The sequence below is a fragment of the Suncus etruscus genome, chromosome 2 (assembly GCF_024139225.1).
Source record: "Suncus etruscus isolate mSunEtr1 chromosome 2, mSunEtr1.pri.cur, whole genome shotgun sequence".
NCBI classification, from domain to species: Eukaryota; Metazoa; Chordata; class Mammalia; order Eulipotyphla; family Soricidae; genus Suncus; species Suncus etruscus.
The window spans coordinates 152,832,897-152,853,339 of NC_064849.1; the positions used below are offsets into that span (position 1 = coordinate 152,832,897).

The 20,443-nt window shown below is 40.0% G+C and overlaps 1 protein-coding gene across 1 annotated transcript in view; it reads right to left on the reverse strand.

Moving 5' to 3' along the window:
* PCSK1 (proprotein convertase subtilisin/kexin type 1) overlaps positions 1-20,443 on the reverse strand; it is a 62,234-nt gene that overhangs the window by 23,996 nt on the left and 17,795 nt on the right. Inside the window, exons 6-8 of the mRNA XM_049769127.1 lie at positions 11,762-11,850; positions 1,866-2,038; positions 805-1,017 (exon numbers count right to left, since the gene is read on the reverse strand). Of these exons, the coding sequence (XP_049625084.1) occupies positions 805-1,017; positions 1,866-2,038; positions 11,762-11,850 (475 nt within the window). The remainder of the gene's footprint in view (positions 1-804; positions 1,018-1,865; positions 2,039-11,761; positions 11,851-20,443) is intronic.

Below are 20,443 nucleotides of genomic sequence, written 5' to 3' on the forward strand. Positions count from 1 at the left end.
CCTCTGACAAAAGGCAGCTCTGGATATTCATAGGGACCACAAATATTGGGGGCATGTCAAGGGCATCCATTTCAAAGATAAAGCCAATGTTTTTTGTTTGCTTGTTTGTTTGGGCCACACCTGGTGACTGACAGTCAGGGGTTACTTCTGGCTATGTGCTCAGAAATTGGTTCTGGCTTGGGGGATTATATGGGATGTCAGGGGATCAAACCATGGTCCACCCTAGGATAGCGTGGGCAAGGTACACACCTTACAGCTTGTGCCACCACTCTTGTCCCAAGCCAATGATTTTATCGCAAGCAGTCTGCTGTATCCATACAAGGACCATCTACAGACAGGCAGAGTTCCACAACTTCTATTCTCTAAAAACATGGCTGGTATTGCTCTGCATATTTATCATCTACTACAGAGTAAATCAGAGCAGATCTCTGTTATTAAGGGATAAATAAAAGCTCTCTGCAACTTCTGAAATCACCTTTAAGGCCCTTTTCAGGAAGACATTACCCAAATAGCAAAGAAACTTGGAGTGTCCATTATGGGTAATGACAGGCTTGGTGGCTTCTCAAAACTGAGTTAAAAAAAAAAAAAAAAAAAGAAAAGAAAAATGGCAAAGAAGCAACATCATCTTGGCTGAAGTGTCCTTATCTCCAAGAGAGAAAATTTGATGCACGTTAGTCCATCAAGGGAGCAAGTAAAACCCATGATTTCCTAACAGACACATCCAGCCTAAGCAAATCCACTCTACTCAAGGAACCAGACATAGGGGGCTGATGCCTGAGAAAAGAGTTAAAGCAAAACACATACAATTCGCTGGTCCCTGTAGTCTCCACTGCTGTAGGAGGTAGCCAGGGTGGACGAGCACTTCTCCGCATACCAGGGTGATCGGCCCTGCTGTGAGGCACTGCTGATGGATATGGTGTAGATGCTGTCTGTGTAGCCATCACAGTCACAGTTATCTCCCTGCCGCCCCCCATTCCCTGAGGCCCAGACGAAGATGGAACCTTTGCCTTGGCGGCCCTGAAAGAAAAGCTGGAGTCATGTCACAGTGCCAAACAACCAACAACCCTGAACTGGTGGCTGTTCGAGACAAGTACATAGAGTCTCCTTACAACCCCAGGCCTGAGCAAGCATTTTCCTTTCCTTTCTTTCATATGCAGATTCCTAATCTGGCCTTCAGCATTTTCTCATCTCTTTTTGCATGTTTCTTGGGGCTTCTGTCACTATGTTCAAATCTTTGAACTTCCCCTCTTTCTTTCTGCCTGAATCTTCTGGCTGACAGAATGACAAAATCAGGCATTATTCAGATCTGCTCTGCAGCTGTATTAAAAGGACTTTTCTTGAATGGAACTCGTCAAGGCTATCCTATCTCTATGATTTCTTTCAGTAGATGCTCTTCAAAGTCCCTGCTTTTGTTTGTCCAGTGCAGAACCAGACCCTTAGTGTCCTTGCAGTAATGCAGTGAGCTCAAGAGAGTGAATAAGATAATGAGCACAGATATCTACCTTGCATGGGTGGTAGAAGTTGGCATGTGCTTATTATTTAAAAATGCACTTTCAAAGCATCTGAAAATGATCTTGGGGGTAGCTAACTAGTGTGAAAATCCAAGCATAGCAAGGAAATGAGGTCCAGAGTAGTTTTAAATAAATATGCTACAAATAATAAATGTTTGTTGTTTATCAAACCACACACACAGAAAATTCTCTTCAGCCTTAATTTCCATCCCTCTGAAAAAAATCTGGCTCTTCTAAGTGTATTTCAAATTGCAAGAGAAAATGAGACATGCACAGCCTCCATCGTTTCCACATAAACAATTTCTCTGTTGTTTTCTTTATATCCACTGAGTGTCTAGCTCATTTGCATCTTACCTGTTTGACCCCATACTCAAAAGCCTTCTGGGCCAGTCTTCCAGGCCCCTCCACAGTTTTCCCATCATCATTGGGACCCCAGCTTGCACTGTAAATATCCACATGTCCGGGATTAAACCCAATGGAGCTAGCTTCAATGGCATCGGTTACGATTCCATCCAACATCCTTATGCCTGGGCAGTGAAGCAAACAGATGTGTCAGCCAATGTCACTCTACAGTAGAATGACTCTATGTTCCCTGTAACCATTTCTAAAAGGTCTCTTGGGAAGGCTGAATCATTGTGCTTAGGCCACAACTGCTGGCAGCTTAGAGGTACAAGTCTTCATAAGGTACAAGAGGTACAAGGCTTCATAAGCCCTTTGTCTGCTCTTTATTTGAGATAACTTCCTGGATTGTATCCTGGTCATGGTTGTCAATTCCAAACATCTTTCCTCTGATAGCACGAAACTAATAATAGCAATAGAGTTTTCAGGAAGAGCCATTAGATAGCACTGCTTGTCTGGCTCACTCATAACTATGCCCACCCCTAATGGCTGTGGCCTAACATACACCACACAAAGGAACTTGCCCAGAAATTGCAACTTGAAAAATAAATGTACCCACAGTAGGACATGAACAGATAGAGAAAGATCTCTTGTTTCTAGGCGCTGATGAAAAGTAACCCGGAGACCATTCTTTTCTGGGTTTGCAAGGAAACATATTCAAGGAACATGTTTCCTTTTATTCTAAATCATCTCAAGGATGAAATAATTGCCAAGGATTTTTCTCCTGAAGTGGGGAATCATTTTTCATCATGAGAAAGCAGGCACAGAAGCACTTCGTGCTTCCGACAGGCTGTCACCCAACTCAGACTTAGTAATTCAAGAACAACAAAGAAGAAAGCAATTTAGACTGATACAGGCAGCCCCTGGTGTATTTCTGGTTTTAGGCTCATAAACAATTGAGTTTATGGTCTTACTTTTTCACAGTATCATTTCCCATGGAGTAAAGTTCAAGAAATATGTATTTGACATGATTGAAGTTGTCTAATTTATGGAGAAAAATGTCCAACTTTGCTGATTACTAGCTATGTGGTTTCAGACAAGTCACTTACCTACTATATGCCTCAATTATTTTTAATACAACAAGGACGATATGTTACATAAGTAAAGGATATTCTATAGGTAGTCACCATCCTAAAGCTTAAAATGTTATGAGCTCATTTATCATTACGACACCCTCCTGGAGTGGATGCTGTGATTTCTCTTATTTTTCAGGTGACAGGACCAAGTCCCCAAAATAATTGTGATTTATCTGAGGTCACACAGCTTGAAATCAGGGAGCCAAAACTTGAATCTTAGAAATATGACACCTAAAATAAAGCCTTATAACTTCCTGGTAACCTACCTTCTGTATGCTCTAAGGTAAATTATGGACATATAATAGATGCCTAGCAATTTAAGGTGACTGAAAGTGTAAAGTGGGAAGAAGGAACTGCTCAAAGTTGGCAGTCATTGCCCCCAGAGCACTACTTGGGTATTGAGATCTGGCACCCATACCCAAACAGTGCAAACATACACAAACAGTGCATTTGGGGTTCGTTCATCAAAGGATAGAGTAGTAAAAAAAAAAAAAAACAAAAACAAAAAAACAGTGGACTCAGAGGTTCAATGGCCACAGCTATATATTGCCATGAGAACCTTGTTTCTTATTACTCTAAACTGAAAGAATCAAATTTTCTTAATAAACTATAATTGCTTATTTTATTATTGATTACACATCAGGTTTTAGGGGCCAGAAAGAAAGCACAGCAGGTAAAGCATTTGTTTTACATGGAGCTGACCTGGATTCTATCACAAGCACTCCATATGCTGGTCTTAGTTCTACCATTAGTGAATCCTGAGCACAAAATTAAGCATAACTTCTGAGCACTACTAGATGCGGCCCCAAACCAAAAAGTCAATTTTTAATATTTTACATAACCCGTGCTTGTGCCTTCATTTTAAATTAAAATATCTAAAATGGCATATGCAACCATGTCAAGGTATATTTATGTAGGGCTTCATTATTCTCATTAACATGTTCTACAACACGCTCTACAGCTCTTTTGCGTGGTTGTAGTTTTGAAACACCTAAACTCAAAATTATTGTATAACTATAAAACCTATGGTTGAGATGGTGGAAAGAGGGAGTCAATTACTCCTTGATTCCATTCAGCTCCATTCATACTTATCCCTAAGAACAGAGACTGTGCAGAGGTTTTCATGGTTTCCCAATGACTCAGCCAACAGATGATAATGGCAAAAGTTAGGAAGGGGCTCCTGGAAGCAGCTATATTATCTGATTATATTCAAAGCCACACCCTAACTAGTTGCTTTTTAATCTCAACTTATATGTTTCTTCAAAAAGATAATGGATGAAATAACTTGAGACTCAAGTTATCTTTGTTCTCAAAGATAACCATTGGTTTCATCATTAATAACGGTAATCTCTTTTATTTTTTAAACTGTGCTATTAAATGGAGAACTATAGAACTGTGAGTCTGAGAGTCTTTGCTTAAATTTTTTCCTCTTTGTTTACTTAGCAAATATTTAGTAAACAAAACTTTTTGAAATACAAGAAAGATAAATTAGATTTTTCTCCAAAAGCATTCAATATCTCATGTCCCACCTCTATATTCAGCTATTATTTTCTTTAAATCTAAAATTATTGATTCGTTTGTAAATTACATTAAAATTCTGCCATAATTTTTACATAGGTTTATTTCTTACTCTGGCTATTAAGAAAACTCCTATCATCCCTACCCCCACACAACACACATAGACCTTATGTACATAGTGAAAGAGTAAGTAAGGACTGGAAAATTACAAGTAGGATGAGAACTCCCCAGTAGGATGAGAACTCCCCACCTCCCCACCCTTTGAACTGGCCAAATGCCAGATGGCCAGACCTAGGCAACAATTCTCGGAAAGCCCCTAGCCCACTTTAGATACGCACATGCACATGTCCACATGTCGTCAGGGGAAGGGCATAGATACGCACATGCCCTCAGGGGCAGGAGACGACCCCATCTGTTGCACATGATAAACAAGCTACCTCCTTCCTGGGATCTGACGCATAACTTCTTCTTTTTTTTTTTTTTTTTTTTTTTTTGTAGTGCCAACACACTTTTATTTTTCACACAGTCTCTGTTGTTGATATCATGTTTCTGTATTAAAGATCCTGGAATCTGCATATCCTACATTGAAGTCAGAATGTGGAACGTTCTCTCCTTTCACCTCACAATTAAAGGGCAATGCAGGGAGCCCTGTCCTGTAAGCAGGTTGTTGTTGTTAAGTCTTTTTTTTTTTTTTTTTTTTTTTTTTTCTAGAGACTATAAATCTCATTTTTTTTTTTTTAAGATTATTTTTTTTTCTCTTTATTTGGATATCTTGATTACATAAATGATTGTGATAAGGTTTCAGTCCTATAAAGATCACCCCTCTTCACCAGTGCAACATTCCCGCCACCAAAGTCCCAAATCTCCCTCCATCCCACCCCACCCCCACCTGTACTCCAGACAGGCTTTCCAGTTCCCTCATTCATTCACTTGATTATGGTAGTTCTCAGTGTAGTTATTTCTATAACTGTGCTCATCACTCTTGTGGTGAGCTTCATGGAGTGAGCTGGTGTTCCAGCTCTCCTCTAATTGTCTCTGAGGATTGTTACAAAAATGACTTTTATTTTTCTTAAGACCCATAGATGAGTGAGACTATTCTGCGTCTCTCTCTCTCCCTCTGACTTATTTCACTGAGCATGATAGATTCCATGTACATCCATGTATAGGAAAATTTCATGACTTCATCTCTCCTGACGGCTGCATAATATTCCATTGTGTATATGTACCATAATTTCTTTAGCCATTCGTCTGTTGAAGGGCATCTTGGTTGTTTCCAGAGCCTGGCTATTGTGAATAGTGCTGCAATAAATATAGGTGTGAGGAAGGGGTTTTTGTATTGTATTCTTGTGCTCCTAGGGTATATCCCTAGGAGTGGAATAGCTGGGTCGAATGGGAGCTCAATTTCCAGTTTTTGAAGAAACCTCCATATCGCTTTCCATAGAGGCTGTACTAGACGGCATTCCCACCAGCAGTGGATAAGAGTTCCTTTCTCTCCACATCCCCGCCAGCACTGATTGTTCTCATTCTTTGTGATGTGCGCCAATCTCTGTGGTGTGAGGTGGTATCTCATCGTTGTTTTGATTTGCATCTCTCTGATGATTAGTGACGAGGAGCATTTTTTCATGTGTCTTTTGGCCATTTGTATTTCTTTTTTATCAAAGTGTCTGTTCATTTCTTTTCCCCATTTTTTGATGGGATTAGATGTTTTTTTTTTGTAAAGTTCTGTCAGTGCCCTGTATATTTTGGATATTAGCCCCTTATCTGAAGGATGTTGGGTGAATAGTTTCTCCCACTCAGTGGGTGACTCTTGTATCCTGGGCACTATTTCTTTTGAGGTGCAGAAGCTTTTCAGTTTAATGTATTCCCATCTGTTAATCTCTGCTTCCACTTGTTTGGAAAGTGCGGTTTCCTCCTTGAAGATACCTTTAGTCTCAATGTCATGGAGTGTTTTACCGACATGTTGTTTTATATACCTTATGGTATCTGGTCTGATATCAAGGTCTTTAATCCATTTGGATTTTACCTTCGTACATGATGTTAACTGGGGGTCTATGTTCGCTTTTTTGCAAGTCACTAACCAGTTCTGCCAGCACCACTTGTTGAAGAGATTTTCTCTGCTCCACTTAGGATTTCTTGCTCCTTTGTCAAAAATTAGGTAATTGTATGCCTGGGGAATGTTCTCTGAGAACTCAAGCCTATTCCACTGATCTGAGGGTCTGTCTTTATTCCAATACCATGCTGTTTTAATAACTATTGCTTTGTAGTACAGTTTAAAGTTGGGGAAAGTAATGCCTCCCATTTTCCTTTTCCCTAGGAGTGCTTTAGCTATTCGAGGATGTTTATTGTTCCAGATGAACTTCATAAGTGTTTGATCCACTTCTTTGAAGAATGTCATGGGTATTTTTAAGGGGATCGCATTAAATCTGTATAATGCTTTGGGGAGTATTGCCATTTTAATGATGTTAATCCTGCCAAGCCATGAGCAGGGTAAGTGTTTCCATTTCCGTGTGTCCTCTCTTATTTCTTGGAGCAGGGCTTTATAGTTTTCTTTGTATAGGTCCTTCACGTCTTTGGTCAAGTTGACTCCAAGATATTTGAGTTTGTGTGGCACTATTGTGAATGGGATTGCTTTCCTGACTTCCATCTCCTCCTTATTATTATTGGTGTATAAAAAGGCCATTGATTTCTGTAGGTTGATTTTGTAGCCTGCCACCTTGCTATATGAATCTATTATTTCTAGAAGCTTTTTGGTGGAGTCTTTAGGGTTTTCTAAGTAGAGTATCATATCATCTGCAAACAATGAGAGTTTGACTTCTTCCTTTCCTATCTGAATTCCCTTGATATCTTTTTCTTGCCTGATCGCTATAGCAAGAACTTCCAGTACTATGTTGAAGAGGAGTGGTGAGAGAGGACAGCCTTGTCTTGTACCCGAATTTAGAGGAAAGGCTTTTAGTTTTTCTCCATTGAGGATAATATTTGCCATTGGCTTGTGGTAGATGGCTTCAACTAGATTGAGAAAGGTTCCTTCCATTCCCATCTTGCTGAGAGTTTTGATCAAGAATGGGTGTTGGACCTTATCAAATGCTTTCTCTGCATCTATTGATATGATCATGTGATTTTTATTTTTCTTGTTGTTGATGTTGTGTATGATGTTAATAGATTTACGGATGTTAAACCATCCTTGCATTCCTGGGATGAAGCCTACTTGGTCGTAGTGTATGATCTTCTTGATGATGCATTGGATCCTATTTGCCAGGATTTTGTTGAAGATCTTTGCATCAGCATTCATCAGGGATATTGGTCTGTAATTTTCTTTTTTGGCAGCATCTCTGTCTGGTTTTGGTATCAAGGTAATGTTGGCTTCATAAAAGCTGTTTGGGAGAGTTCCCTTTTTTTCAATTTCATGGAAGAGTCTGGCTAGGATTGGTAGTAGCTCCTCTTGAAAGATTTGAAAAAATTCATTAGGAAAACCATCTGGGCCTGGGCTTTTCTTTTTTGGTAGATGTTTGATTACAGTTTCAATTTCCTCAGTAGTGATGGCAGTGTTTAGATATGCTACATCCTCCTTACTTAAATGTGGAAGGTTATAAGTGTCCAAGAATTTTTCCATTTCTTCTAGGTTCTCATGTTTTGTAGCATAAAGTTTCTCAAAGTAGCCTCTGATTATCCTTTGGATCTCTGCAATTTCTGTTGTGATCTCCCCCTTTTCATTTCTGATACGGGTTATCAGATTTCTCTCTCTCTCTTTCTTTGTGAGTTTTGCCAATGGTCTATCAATCTTGTTTATTTTTTCAAAGAACCAGCTTCTGCTTTCGTTGATCTTTCGGATTGCTTTTTGGTTTTCCACTTCATTGAGTTCCGCTTTCAGCTTTATTATTTCCTTCTGTCTCCCTATTTTTGGTTCATTCTGTTGGTCATTTTCTAATTGTTTAAGCTGCGCCATTAAGTTATTCAGGTATGCTCCTTCTTCCTTCCTGATGTGTGCTTGTAGAGCTATAAATTTTCCTCTCAGGACTGCTTTTGCTGTGTCCCATAGATTCTGGCAGTTTGTGTCTTCATTATCATTTGTTTCCAGGAAAGTTTTGATTTCCTTTTTGATTTCATCTCGGACCCACTGGTTGTTCAGTAGCAGGGTGTTTAATTTCCAATTGTTAAAGTTTTTCTTCTGTGTGGCTTTGTAGTTCACATCTAATTTCAGAGCCTTGTGGTCAGCAAAGGTAGCCTGCAAGATCTCTATCCTCTTGATTTTATGGAGGTATGTTTTATGTGTCAGCATGTAGTCTATTCTGGAGAATGACCCATGTACATTGGAAAAGAATGTGTATCCAGGTTTTTTGGGATGGAGTGTCCTGTATATATCTACTAGTCCTCTTTCTTCCATAACACTTTTCAGGGCTAGTATGTTTTTGTTGGGTTTCAGTCTGGTTGACCTATCAAGTGTTGATAGGGCTGTGTTGAAGTCTCCCACAATGATTGTGTTATTATTGATTTCTTCTTTCAGATTTGTCAGTAATTGTATTAGATAATTTGCTGGTCTCTCATTGGGTGCATATATGTTTAATAGTCTGATTTCTTCCTGTCGCACATATCCCTTGATTAGTACATAGTGTCCATCTTTGTCCCTTACCACTTTTCTGAGTATAAAGTTGGTGTCATCTGATATTAATATGGCCACCCCAGCTTTTTTCAGGGTGTTGTTTGCTTGGATAATTTTCTTCCAACCTTTGATTTTGAGTCTATGTTTGTTCTGACTATTCAGATGTGTTTCTTGTAGGCAGCAGAAGGTTGGATTCATCTTTTTGACCCATTTTGCCACTCTGTGTCTTTTAATTGGTGAATTTAGTCCATTGACATTGAGGGAGATGATTGTCATAGGATTTAATGTCATCTTTGTAGATAAGTTTGCTGTGTTTGTTGGTCTCTCTTGTCTTAGAGTAGACCTGTCAGTTTTTCCTTTAAGGCTGGTTTATCTTCTGTGAAGTTTCTGAGCTGTTGTTTATCCGTGAAGCTGTGTATTTTTCCTCCAAACCTGAATGTGAGTCGGGCTGGGTGCAGTATTCTTGGGGAGGCATTCATTTCATTCAATCTTGTCACAATATCCAACCACTGTCTTCTGGCCTTGAGAGTTTCTTGTGACATGTCTGCTGTAAGTCTTAGGGATGCTCCTTTGAATGTAATTTCCCTTTTTGATCTTGCTGCTTTCAGTATTCTATCCCTATCTATGGGATTTGTCATTGTAACGAGGATGTGTCTTGGGGTGTTTTTCTTTGGGTCTCTTTTAGCTGGTATTCTTCGGGCATGCAGTATTTGATTGCATGTAGGCTTTAACTCTGGGAGTATCTCTTTGATGATGTCTTTGACAGTTGATTCTTCTTGGAGATCTCCTTCCTGGGTTTCTGGGACTCCAATGATTCTTATGTTGTTTCTGTTGAGTTTATCAAAGACTTCTATTTTCATCTCTTCGCATGCCTTGAGTACATTTTCCATTGCCTGTTCGTTTGTCTTAATGTTCTTTTCCAATTTCTTCTGTTGTGTTGAGCTTTTCTGCATCTCATCTTCCAGTACTCCGATTCTCTCCTCAGCTGCTGATACCCTGTTGGCGAGGCTATCCATTGTGGTTTTCAGTTGAGCAACCGTATTTTTCAGATCTGTTATTTCAGTTTGGAGTTTTCTGATTTCTGTTTTTGTGTTCTCTTCAGATCGATCTATGCTCTTTTTGAGGTCTACAAACATATTCCATATTTCTACTCTAAACTCCTTATCTGAAAGGTTAATCAGGTGGTTGTAATTTATTAGATCAACCGAGCTTTCGTCTTCATTCTCTATGGATGGTGTTTGCCTGCGAGTTTTCCCCATTGTCACGCTTGTAGTGTGGTTTTTCCTGCGTGTTGTGGTGGGGTTCATTGATTAGGAAGAGTTCGCGGCTGCAAAGGGAAGCGAAGCGGCTGAGCGCTTCTGTTGCCTCTAGTTGCAAGTCCTCAGAGTGAACAAAGGCAGGGCAAGGTAGAGCGATCCCGCAGCCCCAGAATGCAGCTGCTCACCAGCTTCAAAATGCAGTTTTTTAGGGGTGCACTCCCTAGGCCCCTGAGGAAACCTTCGGAAGTTCAGAAGCACAGTTTCAGGCAGACAGAGATAGGAGTTTTCCCCGAAGTCCTCAGAGTAAACAAAGGCAGGGCAGGGCAAAGCGATTCCGCGGCCCCACAATGCAGGCACTCACCAGCTTCAGAATGCAGTGTTTTTGGGGGTGCGCTCCCTAGGCCCCTGAGGAAACCTTCGGAAGTTCAGAAGCACAGTTTCAGGCAGACAGAGATAGGAGTTTTCCCCGAAGTCCTCAGAGTGAACAAAGGCAGGGCAGGGCAAAGCGATTCCGCGGCCCCACAATGCAGGCACTCACCAGCTTCAGAATGCAGTGTTTTTGGGGGTGCGCTCCCTAGGCCCCTGAGGAAACCTTCGGAAGTTCAGAAGCACAGTTTCAGGCAGACAGAGATAGGAGTTTTCCCCGAAGTCCTCAGAGTGAACAAAGGCAGGGCAGGGCAAAGCGATTCCGCGGCCCCACAATGCAGGCACTCACCAGCTTCAAAATGCAGTGTTTTTGGGGGTGCGCTCCCTAGGCCCCTGAGGAAACCTTCGGAAGTTCAGAAGCACAGTTTCAGGCAGACAGAGATAGGAGTTTTCCCCGAAGTCCTCAGAGTAAACAAAGGCAGGGCAGGGCAAAGCGATTCCGCGGCCCCACAATGCAGGCACTCACCAGCTTCAGAATGCAGTGTTTTTGGGGGTGCGCTCCCTAGGCCCCTGAGGAAACCTTCGGAAGTTCAGAAGCACAGTTTCAGGCAGACAGAGATAGGAGTTTTCCCCGAAGTCCTCAGTGTGAACAAAGGCAGGGCAGGGCAAAGCGATTCCGCGGCCCCAGAATGCATAACTTCTTCTGTGGTGCGAGATAAGAAAAATACCTCCTTCCTGACATCTATGTTTTTTATGATATGTATGGTTCTTGCCCTATAAAAGCTTTGCTAAATTTTGAAACAGGGCCGAATCTCCTCTACTCAACTCTGAGGTATGAGATTTGGTCCCAGCATGCTGGTGTGACTCTCTGTTCGAATAAACCCTCGTGTGATTGCAGCAAGTTCGGTCTCTGAGTCTCTTTGGGTGCGCGCAGATCCTGAGACTAGAGGAGGGGTCTCCCCACGGGGGTCCTTCAATAGGATGATGAAAACTCAAATTAAAGTGCAAAACTTTAGCAGCCACTCTCCAATTTACCTCCAACTCTGGAATTGTATGCGATTCCAACCCCACATTTGTGATTATTTGCTTGCATGGCAATTTCTCCTGCACATCTGGTCCCGTGCCTGAGGGTTAAAACATATAGATTATAAAATGTATAATGACAAAGACTTGGCATTAAATTGATATATATGAAAAATTTTAGTCAACATTATTGCTGGTTTTCTTCTCAAGTGTATCAAAAGAAACACAGGCATTAGAGTTTCAAACTAGGTGAAATCCAACTCTAGTTTCTGTCACCCTCTTATGGTATGAACTGGATTAGGTTATTTGAATGCAAAGAATGGCGGCTTCTTATAAGATATGGTGTGAAGAACTCTTAGTACATGATTGGTTACAGTAAGAACCCTGTTATTATTAGCTATAAAATATTATACAAATCTGATATTTTACACACTATTTCAAAGAAATAGCATCTTCTCCATGTGTTTCACTTATGCAGTTTGAGATAGCTGCAAACTAAAAGTCATTCATTTAGCTCAGCAGGAAATATAAGTATCCTAAATGGACTGAGCTATTTTAAACAAGTAAGTAGTAAAGATAATTTCCCAGTATCCCATTAAAAGATGCTTCCTGCATCTTCATGCTAGTTTTAGACAGTTCTAGATAGGAATTCAAAGTCAGAATAGAACTCTCTTAAATTCGAGGTCTTCTGCTGCTCTGGAAGCAACTATAATCTATTTATTCTATAGCCTTCTCCTACTTGGGGAAGTGGCCGTCTCTCCCTCTTTAGATTCTCTCTCTTGAATCATCTCCTTGAAGTCTACTTTCCTGGAGGACTGGAGCAGAGAAATGTATTCCTCCTTCAGAAAATTGAGATTTTTTTTTCATGGGATGCATGTGGGTCCTGACGGCAGGTAGGAGTGTATTGTGAATGAAGATAGGAAAGGAAGACAGAGCAATTGTCATCCTGGCAGTTTATTCTTTGTTCTGTTGGATCTCAAAATACCTGAAACTAGACATCCCTTGGTTGAAAAATTTTGAATTCCCATTTTATTTAGAGTTTCAGTTTGAATTTCTTTTTTGAAACTCAACCTATTCTGGAAAAAAAAATGTGCACAGTGAGCCTTTTTTATTTCTAGAAGGAAATATACCCCAGACATTACTATTACCTGTGTTTTCATTGACATAGGAGATGAAACCCAGAAGAATAAAAGAAGCCAATGTAAAATCTCCAGATTGAAACAACAGAATCAAATTGGTGACAGACATCCTTAGTTGTCTGTCATTGTCCCTCTGTTCTAAAAATGATGCACTGTGACAACTTATTCTGTATCTCTTCCATTATAATGAATTAGGACTGTTTCCTAGAAAGGTCGTAAGAAAAATATGACTTGAGATATTTTCCTCTCTTAGCTTCACTTCTGACCTTCACATTTTGAAGATTTTTTTTTGGTTGTTTTTTTTTTTTGGGGGGGGGGGTCACACCCAGCTATGGTCAGGGGTTATTCCTGGCTCTATGCACAGAAATCGCCCCTGGCAGCTCAGGGGACCATATGGGATGCCGGGATTCGAGAGACCTTCAGCTTGCAAGGCAAACACCTTACTGCTGTGCTATCTCTCAGGCCTCCAACATTTTGAAGATTTTTGATTCACATGATCTATATCAGTCTTTATAGAACTGCCAGTCTTTCCTTCAATCAGATGAAAGCACTCTCTCTTATCTTAGAGCAATGGTAGAAACTGGCACTTAAACACACATTTTTTTAAGAAATAATTCCACGAGATAGTTTAAAGACTACTATGATATTGGTTAAAATATCCCTGTCACACATGTTATTTAAGTGAAATGATCATCTATAATTGATGTTGAGTTACACTGAATTCAGACTTGTGCCAGCTAAATGGCAAAATTTACCTAAACTTTTAAGGTTTTATTATTTAGTGGTTTATCTTTTGACTTTCCAAGGAAAATTCAAATGCAGCTTCTATTAGTCTCATTTACATAGAAATACAGAGCAGCAGTAACACAGATAATTTGGAGAGATAATGCTTTTGGAATTGGTGGATAATAGGTTCCTAATTGCTCTAAAAGCCAAGACAATAGGGTCATTCATTTTTCAAACCTAAGGGATTTATTTCTGATAAGAGGCTAGGAGGATAAGTCTATTTTTTATTATATCTTTGGATGAATGACAGGAATGCTACCTTTTTGGTTGACAGTTAAGAAGCCATTGTGAAAGTAGTAGCTCACTGTATGATTTTTCAAATAGCAGATTCTGAATTAGCTTTGAAAATTGACTTGTCTCTGCTTATGCCCCTATCAGAGGCTGTTATGCTTGTCTTACAAATAAATCTGCATGAAAGCCTGTCTTGTAGCTGCCTAAACTGTGTGACATGGTACTAACTGAATGTGGGGCCACAAAAATTTTGGCAACAGCAGAGTTTCTGGATGTGCAATGACCAAATCTTAGTTCAAAACCAAACACATTATGAATGCAAAGTATTTTCACTCATAAACAAAAGTGGTCATTGGTGAAAAAGGTTAAGAATGCCTGGTCCACCTTAAGTGTTAAATAAGAGGACATGATTGATTATTGTCATTAGTGCATGCCATGAACAAATACCATTGAAGTAGGCACTGAACTCTTTTATGTATCAGATAGTATCCAAGCCAATTTCATTTGGAAACATATATAATCCTCACATACTGTTTTTACCCATCTTTAATAGCTGATAAAGCCTAAACACAAAGAATTCAGTAATTGGTTTAAGATTACTCAACTGTTAAGTGGTAGAGCTCAAACTCGATCTGGCACCAAGGCTCTGCTCTTTACTGCTTATCTATACCACACTGGCCATATTCTCATGGAAGGGCTGGTGCAGGCTCTACTCTAAGTTCAGTTTTCAGACACAGATCCTTTACATGTGCTGCTGCCTTGGGCTCCAGGAATTCAGTGAGTTAGGAGTAGTGTGCTCACTTAAATACTGTAAAAGGAAATTTCTTCTTGTTTGGCAAGGTAAGAGGAAGATCTAGATTCCTCTTCTCATAAGAGAAACTCTAGAACGGTAGTAGTTTACAGTTCATCTACAGACTGATACAGATCCACAAAAATTTCCTTCTGCTCCATGTAAATGTATTTTTCTGTTGGTTCACTTACTACATGGTGCACCTGAATAAAATATTCATTTTATAATATTATATTTTAAAAACAACATACAACAAATCATGCTTTTCACTTTATTTTTAATAGTTTGACCAGGCAGTTCTAGGGTGCTACTTCCTGGCATAGGATTCAGAGGTCATTCCTGTCAGTACTCTGGGACCAGTCAGTGCTAGAAATTGACTCAGGTATGTGCTTCTTCAGCTCTTATAATCATCTTCCTGGTCAAATAAATTTTATTTATAAGCCAGTAATCCATGAACTCGTTCTCTTATGTTCACTGCTTTGCAGATTTAAATAGTTTGCATGTCATTGTCACTTTTTCAACAGGAATTTCCAGTTATGCACACAAGCTATCATCATATGGAACTGAACCAGGGCTCACTGCCCAGGAAGGAGGCTGAAACCCTCAGTTTACACTATTCTCAGCTCCATCCATGTGACTGAGAGAATTCTCTCTTAGTCTCGGGCCAAAAATGAGAGTTAACACTTTTACTTTATTCTAAGTGTAGTGCTTCTTTTTCCAAAAGTTTACTGCACATTTCCTTAAGAATCTCCTTTTGAAATTCTTCAAAGAAAGTTCCTTAAGAAGGAATAGGTGGGCTGAGCGCGCGAACAGCCGCCGGCTCCAGCTGGGTCTCTCTTGCTCCGGGAAGGGCTGCGCGAACCGCAGCCAGTCTGGCTGGGTTTCACTTGCCCCAGGAAAGGTAGGGAAGCCCCGCCCACACACGCTGAGCGCGCGAACGGCCGCCGGCTCCAGCTGGGTCTCTCTTGCTCCGGGAAGGGCCGCGAAAACTGCAGCCAGTCCGGCTGGGTTTCACTTGCCCCAGGAAAGGTAGGGAAGCCCCGCCCACACACGCCGACTGGGCAAACACCCTCCACGCCCCATCCCCCGTCGGGTTAGGCCACAGAAAGAGCACAAGAGGAGCCAAACCGCAGCAAACCCACCCAACAGTACCCCTAGATCCACCCTCAGGGAGGGGACCCATTCCCACACCACAGGGGATCAAAACAGGCTGAAATTGGAAGGAACAGTACTCCAAAGCACACCATTAAACACAAAGAAATATGGGTAAATCAAAGAGAACCCTAAGTTCTGAAGATACGGAGACAAACCCTAACAAGTTTCCAAGCCCGCCAAAATGCACAGATTCATGGGAAGTTGACCTAAAAGCAGCAATGAGGAAGGAAATGCAAGAATCAATAAAAGCAATGAGAGAAACCTTAGCTACCGAGTATAAGATATCTATCGAGGAACAAATTAGCCAAATTAAAGAAGAAATGTAAAAGAGTATGAGAGAGTCTATTCAAAAAGAAGTGAAGGAATTAACAGACAAAATAACAAGCCTTACTAGCAGAAACACAGAGTTGGAGAAACACATTGAAGAACTCGAAGGAAAACTGCAAACAAAAAATGACCAAGAAACCAACAAAGAAATAAAAGGCAAAGCACTGGAAGGAAAAGTCTAGTACCTAATGAACAAGGACAAAAGAAACAATCTAAGAATCATGGGTATACCAGAAGGGGAGGAAATAGGGAAAGGGGAAGAACAAGTAGTCAGAGAGATAATAGCAGAGAACTTTCCCACCCTCTGGAATGAAACTTCAGGGCAAATCCAGGAAATCAAGAGGGTCCCTAATAAAATAGACCCCAATAAACCAACACCAAGACATATAGTAATCCAAATGGCTAAAAACAAAGAGAAAGAGGAACTTCTTAAGGCAATAAGAGAGAAAAAAAACCTCAAGTACAAAGGTAGGGACATAAGAATCAAACCAGATCTGCCAGTCGAAATAATTCAAGCTAGAAGACAGTGGAATGACATATTTAAACGACTGAATGAAAGAAACTTCCAACCTAGAGTCCAATATCCAGCAAAACTATCATTCATATGGGAGAACAGACTAAAAACATTTTCAAACAAGACCGAACTAGAGCTATTTGTGCAAACAAAACCGATCCTAAACGACCTACTCAGAGATGAATTACACAATCCAAACCCCCGATTGTAACAAAAGCCACCCTACACAACACAACTGCACAACAGTCCTCTCTCTCAATAATCTCCCTAAATGTTAATGGCCTAAACTCTCCAATTAAAAGATGCATAGTAGAGAACTGGATTAGGAAAAATAAACCGGACTTCTGCTGTCTGCAAGAAACACACCTACAGCTACAGGATAAGCATAGGCTTAGAATAAAAGGATGGAAAGTAATTATTCAGGCCAATGGAAAACAAAAAAGAGCAGGGACAGCCATTCTTATATCAGACCAAATTGCATTCAACCTCAAGAAAGTGATCAGAGACAAAGAGGGTCACTACTTACTGATCAGGGGAACATTGGATCAAGAAACACTAACCCTGGTCAATATCTATGCACCTAATCTAGAGTCAGCAAAATATGTGAGGCAACTGCTCGTAAACCTGGAGAAACACATGAAGGGAAATGTGATAATAGTAGGGGACCCCAATACTCCACTTTCACCACTGGACAGATTCACCAAACAGAAAAATAGCAAAGAAATAAGAGCTCCAAATGAAAAATTAGAAGATTTGGGGCTAATAGACTTATATAGAGCCCTCTATCCCCAAAAAGCAGAATACACATTCTTCTCAAGCCCACATGGAACCTTCTCCAGAATAGACCATGTCCTAGGATACAAAGCCAACCTATATAAGACCACAAAGGTAAGGATCATTAGAAGTACCCTCTCAGATCACTATGCAACAGAGATCAAAATTGACATCAAGAAGAAGCAATGGAGAAAAACTAATACCTGGAGATTAAACAACATGCTGCTCAACAACAGCTGGATCAAAGAACAACTCAAGGAAGAAATAAAAAGATTCCTTGAGACAAATGATAATGAAGAGACAACATGTCAAAATTTGTGGGACACAGCAAAAGCAGTAATTAGGGGAAAACTCATAGCAATACAGGCCTATATCAAGAAACAGGAAAATAACAAAACCAACAGTTTAAAAGATCACCTCAAAGAATTGGAACAACAGCAACAGAGAAATCCAACCACAACCAGAAGGCAAGAAATAATAAAAACCAGAGCAGAAATAAACAACATAGAAACCAAGAAAACAATACAAAAAATCAATGAGACCAGGAGTTGGTTTTTTGAAAAAATAAACAAGATAGACAAACCCCTAGCAAAACTCACCAAAAAAAAGAGGGAAAACAGCCAAATCAATAGGATCACAAATGAAAGGGGAGATATTACAACAGAACCCCAAGAAATACAACATATCATAAGATCATATTATGAACAACTATACTCAGCTAGGATAGAGAACTCAGGAGAAATCGACAGATTCTTGGAGAAAAACCCTCTTCCGAGACTGGACAAGGAAGACCTAGAAAGCCTAAACAGACCAATCACCTCAGAGGAAATTGAAGATGTAATTAAAAAACTCCCTAAGAACAAAAGCCCAGGACCAGATGGATTTACAGGTGAATTCTACCAAACATTCCGAGAAGACTTACTGCCACTTTTCCATAGGCTCTTCCAAACCATAGAAAAAACAGGAATCCTCCCTAACTCCTTCTATGAGGCAAATATCACACTCATTCCCAAAGAAGGCAAAGACACCACCAAGAAAGAAAACTACAGACCAATCTCACTAATGAACATAGATGCAAAGATACTCAACAAAATCTTAGCAAACCGAATCCAGCACTTCATCAAAAAGATCATACATCATGACCAAGTGGGTTTTATACCAGGAATGCAAGGTTGGTTCAACATACGCAAATCAATCAACATTATACATCACATCACCAACAAGAAAAACAAAAACCACATGATCATATCAATCGATGCAGAGAAGGCGTTTGACAAAATCCAACAGCCTTTCATGTTAAAGACACTCAGCAAAATAGGGTTAGAAGGAACCTTCCTCAAGATAGTTACAGCTATCTATGAAAAGCCTACAGCCAACATTATACTTAATGGCGAGAAACTAGAAGCATTCCCACTAAGGTCAGGAACTAGGCAAGGCTGTCCACTCTCTCCACTATTATTCAATATAACCTTAGAAGTCCTAGCAAGAGCAATCCGACAAGAGAAGGGAATCAAAGGAATCCAAATTGGGAAAGAGGAACACAAACTATCTCTATTTGCAGATGATATGATGATATACATCGAAAATCCTAAAGAGTCCACAGTAAAACTCCTAGAAACAATTAACCACTACAGCAAAGTGGCTGGATACAAAGTCAATACACAAAAGACAGTAGCATTTCTATATACAAACAACGAAGTTGAGGAGAGAGAGATTAAAAATACAATACCATTTAAAATAGTATCAAAAAATATCAGGTACCTAGGAATCAACCGTACGAGGGAAGTGAAAGACCTATACCAGGGAAACTTCAAAACGCTTCAGAAAGAAATTGAAGATGACCTAAAGAAATGGAAGAACATCCCATGCTCATGGATAGGTAGAATTAACATAGTCAAAATGACTATCCTACCCAAACTACTATATAGATTTAATGCAATCCCTATCCAAATCCAGACACCATTCTTTAATGAAATAGAACAATCAATCACAAAATTTATTTGGAACCACAAAAGACCCAGGATAGCCAAACACATACTGAAAAACAAAAAGCTGGGAGGCATCTCCTTACCTAACTTGAAACTATACTATAGAGCCATAGTAATCAAAACAGCATGGTACTGGAACAGAGACAGGACCTCAGACCAGTGGGTCAGAACAGAATTCCCAGACATAAACCCCAAGATATACAGCCAACTAATATTTGATAAAAGAGGCAAGAACCTGAAATGGAACAAAGGAAGTCTATTCAACAAATAGTGTTGGTACAATTGGAAAACCACATGTACGAAAATGAAGATTGACCCATACCTCACCCCTTATACAAAACTCAACTCAAAATGGATCAAAGACCTTGAAATCAGACCTGAATCTATAAAGTTTATCGAGAATAAAATAGGCAGAACACTCGAAGACCTATATATCAAAAAGGTCTTTGAGAAGGGAGCACCAATGGCAAGAACGTTAACAGCAAATATAAACAAATGGGACTACATCAAACTAAAAAGCTTCTGCATGGCGAAAGAAACCCTACTTAATGCAAGAAGACAGTTAACAAAATGGGAAAAAATCTTTTCACTCGACATATCAGATAAAGGGCTGATATCTAGAACATACAAAGCACTCAGAAAGCTGAGCCCCCCAAAACCAAATAAAGCCATAAAAAATGGGAAGATGAAATGAATAGACACTTCTCTGAGGAAGACAGAAGGATGGCCAACAAACACATGAAAACATGCTCACCTTCACTCATCATCAGGGAGATCCAAATCAAGACAACAATGAAATACCACCTTACACCAGTGAGGTTGGCTCACATAAAAAATAATGGAAACAACCTTTGTTGGCGGGGATGCGGTATGAAAGGAACTCTCATCCACTGCTGGTGGGAATGCCCCCTAGTCCAACATCTATGGAGAAAAGTCTGGAGAGTGCTCAAAGAACTCAGAATTGAGCTGCCATTTGACCCAGCAATTGCC